The sequence below is a fragment of the Monoraphidium neglectum genome (genome assembly GCF_000611645.1).
Source record: "Monoraphidium neglectum strain SAG 48.87 unplaced genomic scaffold scaffold05229, whole genome shotgun sequence".
In the NCBI taxonomy this organism is placed as follows: Eukaryota; Viridiplantae; Chlorophyta; class Chlorophyceae; order Sphaeropleales; family Selenastraceae; genus Monoraphidium; species Monoraphidium neglectum.
In genome coordinates, this window is record NW_014008401.1 from 534 (window position 1) to 3439 (window position 2906).

The following is a 2906-nucleotide window of genomic DNA, read 5'->3' on the forward strand; positions in this document are numbered from 1 at the left end:
GCGGCAGTAAGCGTCACTGCTCCGTGCTGCAGAGGTGCGATTAGGCTCGTGGCTGCTATACGGGTGAGCGCCATGTGATCAGCACCATGCTGGTTGTGCGTTTGGTCAGTCGCTTGACGCTTTAGTGTACTAGCACCAAACCTTGGTGTCGAGATCTGCGGCACCAGGTGCTTTCTTGTACCTCGTTATGTGAGTAGCAAGGACACCCACCAATAACGTCATATTCAATTATCATACGATTGATCGCCCAGCCTTTGTGATAACAAGATCACGCAGCAAATCTGAATAGCAGCAATAGTGCGTTGTTCTCCATCCAGGCTCTCCCACAATAGAATATAGCACTCAAAGTTTGGTTACGCTGAACTGTAGCACAGCCAGTGCGCATCGGAGCATTTCACAACATTGACGACCAGCGGCGGCATAGCGCGTGCAGCGCTCACCGCTGCCCCAGGGCCCCTCCGCCGCGCCCGCCGCCCGCGGGGCGCATATGTCTGCGGGCGCAGGCGGCCTCGCCCCCGTCGACGGCGCGCCCCCGCAGCAGCTGCCCCCCTACATCATAGCCGGCGCGGCGCCGGCGAAGCGCGTCAGGCTGATCCACCCCACCGGCGCTGAGGAGCATGCAGACGACAACCCCTGGCTCCACATGCGGCTGCAGGGCGATGCAGATCAACAGGTGACCTCCGGCGATCTGAGGCGATCTGGAGTGATCCCAAAACCATCACCCAGCAGTGTTGCGGGCCCCCAGGTTGCGCGCTTTTACGGGAACCACGTTGTTGCAGCAACCAGGCGACCGCACGGCATGCATCTGTAGTTGTAGCCTAGTGTCCCCGCGCCTGGACTGCCGTGCCCGCTTTGTCGCAGCTGGAAGAGGCGGCGGCCGCCGGGGCGGCGGCGGGTGAAGAGGATGACGGCGAGCCAATGAGGCCGGAGGAGGTCATAGAGGCGTTTGCATGTGCTAGGGTGAGGGCTGGGCGGCACGACCTGCTTTTCCGCGTACATGCAGGCACGCATGCATACCTGCATTTGCGCATGTGCAAATGCGTGCATGCATGCATGCATGGGTGCATGAGCGCACGCGTGCGCGCTATGCTTGGGGGCCATCCCAGGATCCTCTGGGATTTGCGGCGGTGTGTGTGTGTGTGTGTCCAGCAGGCCTGCACAACCCTTTTTTGAGGCATGTGATCCGCAGCAGCTGCGGAGGGCCCCAGGGTCAGGCTGCGATGCCGACCCCAAACCACCCCGCGACAAGGGGGCGCTGCGGCGGCGCCTGGCCCCGGTGCCGCGCCCCGAGCCTGCAGCTGGAGATGCCTGGAGGCGTTGCGGCACCGGCACCGCCCAGCATGCACGCCTCCTCTCCGTTTCGCTCGAATCACGACGCCATGGATCTTGCCTTGCAATTCTTGTTGATGCTGAGACGCCGCGATGCACCATGCGCAACCACCGCCGCCAGGGCGAGCTGGACTGGCTGCTGGCGCTGCTGACGCGCCTCAAGGAGGGGCGCCACCTGGCGGTCGCGCGCGCCGACAGGGGCCCGGCGCAGCGCGTCGCTGACATGGCGGCCGACAAGGGCACGCGGTGGGCTGGGCGGGCGGAGAGGCCGAGGGGGAAAAGGGGAAGGGCGCGAATCCCACCTTTCTTGGAGGGTTGATGTCATTAGGCGGCGCTGCTGCTGTGCAGCAATCTGGATCAGCAGCTGCTGCGCCTGCGAGGCGGCTGGCGCGCAGAACTTTGGCCTACTGAGCGGCGCACGGGATGAAAGGGATCCCCACCGCTGCCGCCGCCGCGGCCGCCCACGTACAGGGTGTCCCGCCGCTGCAGCGCGCTGCGCGGCGCGTCCGCGGCGCTGACGGAGGGCGCGGCGGCGCTCGCGGCGGCGGGCGCGCAGGAGGACGCATTCTATGGGCAGCTGGCGCGGCTGCAGCGCTTCTGGCTGGTGCGGCGCGAGCGGAGGTCGCACGGCTTGGGCTTGCGACCCCACGTTCCCTGGCTGCCGCGGCAGTGTTGTTGTTGTTGTGTTCCGCAAAATGAAGCCCTGAAGTGCTCGGAGGAGGCGGCCGGCCGCGCCAGCCTTCCTCGTCCTGTGAGCCAGGACGAGACGCCTCCAGCGCCGAGACACGCGCGAGCTCGCAATATTGAAGGCTCCTCTGCCGCCCCGCCCGCGCCCCACGCAGCTCCGCATGCCGCCGGCGGACACGCCCTACTCCTTTTTGGTCAGCCTCGGCCTGGGCAGGGACGGCACCCCGACCCCCACATCCCAGCCCGCCGCCGCCGCCCCGGCCGCGGCCGCGGCTGCCTCCGCGAATGCGCCGGGCGCGCCCGCGGCGGCGGCGGCGGGCGTGGACGAGGAGGAGGAGGGGGAGGGGGTGGTGCCGCTGCTCAAGGACCCGAACGGGCGTGTGCGCGTCCAGGTCAGCGCGCCGCGGCGGCGGGACGAGGCGCCGAGCGTCGCGGCCAAGAGGCGGGCAGGTGCGGCCCTGAGGCCCCGGGGGCGGGGGGCTGCTTCGGGCTGCTCGCGGCCGGACCGGCCGGCCGGGCCGCCACTGGGGAACACTTTGAGGTGCGGCAGCGCTTTGCGCGGACCGCTGCCCCAGCTGCGCCCCCGCGTCGGCCCCACCACGGGCGCCGTCCGCTGCCCTTTCGCACCCTTCCTCACATGAATCAACAACCGATCTACCCACGCTGTTCCCGCCGCGCCGGACGAGCGCAGGGCCGCCTGCGGTTTACGCGGGCGCCCCCGCCGTGCATGCGCTACTGCTGCGCCGGCAGCAGCGGCTGATGTGGCGCACGGCCCTGGAGCTGCTGGAGTCTGAGCTGTCAAGCCTTGTGTCCGGCCGCCTGCAAGTTGCGCTTCAAGCAGCGGCCGGCGGCAGCGGTAGCGGCAGCGGCGCCGGCAGCGCGGCCGCGGC

General features: G+C 68.5%; 1 protein-coding gene across 1 annotated transcript; it reads left to right on the forward strand.

Annotated features, from left to right (window-relative positions):
- Positions 1 to 1429: 1429 nt before the first annotated feature.
- MNEG_15328 (hypothetical protein) lies at positions 1430 to 2872 on the forward strand (the record flags this gene model as incomplete). Its single annotated transcript, XM_014036201.1, has 4 exons — positions 1430 to 1575; positions 1801 to 1933; positions 2172 to 2466; positions 2708 to 2872. Coding segments are annotated over 4 exons (739 nt in total), but the record flags the coding sequence as incomplete, so codon positions are not given.
- Positions 2873 to 2906: the final 34 nt, after the last annotated feature.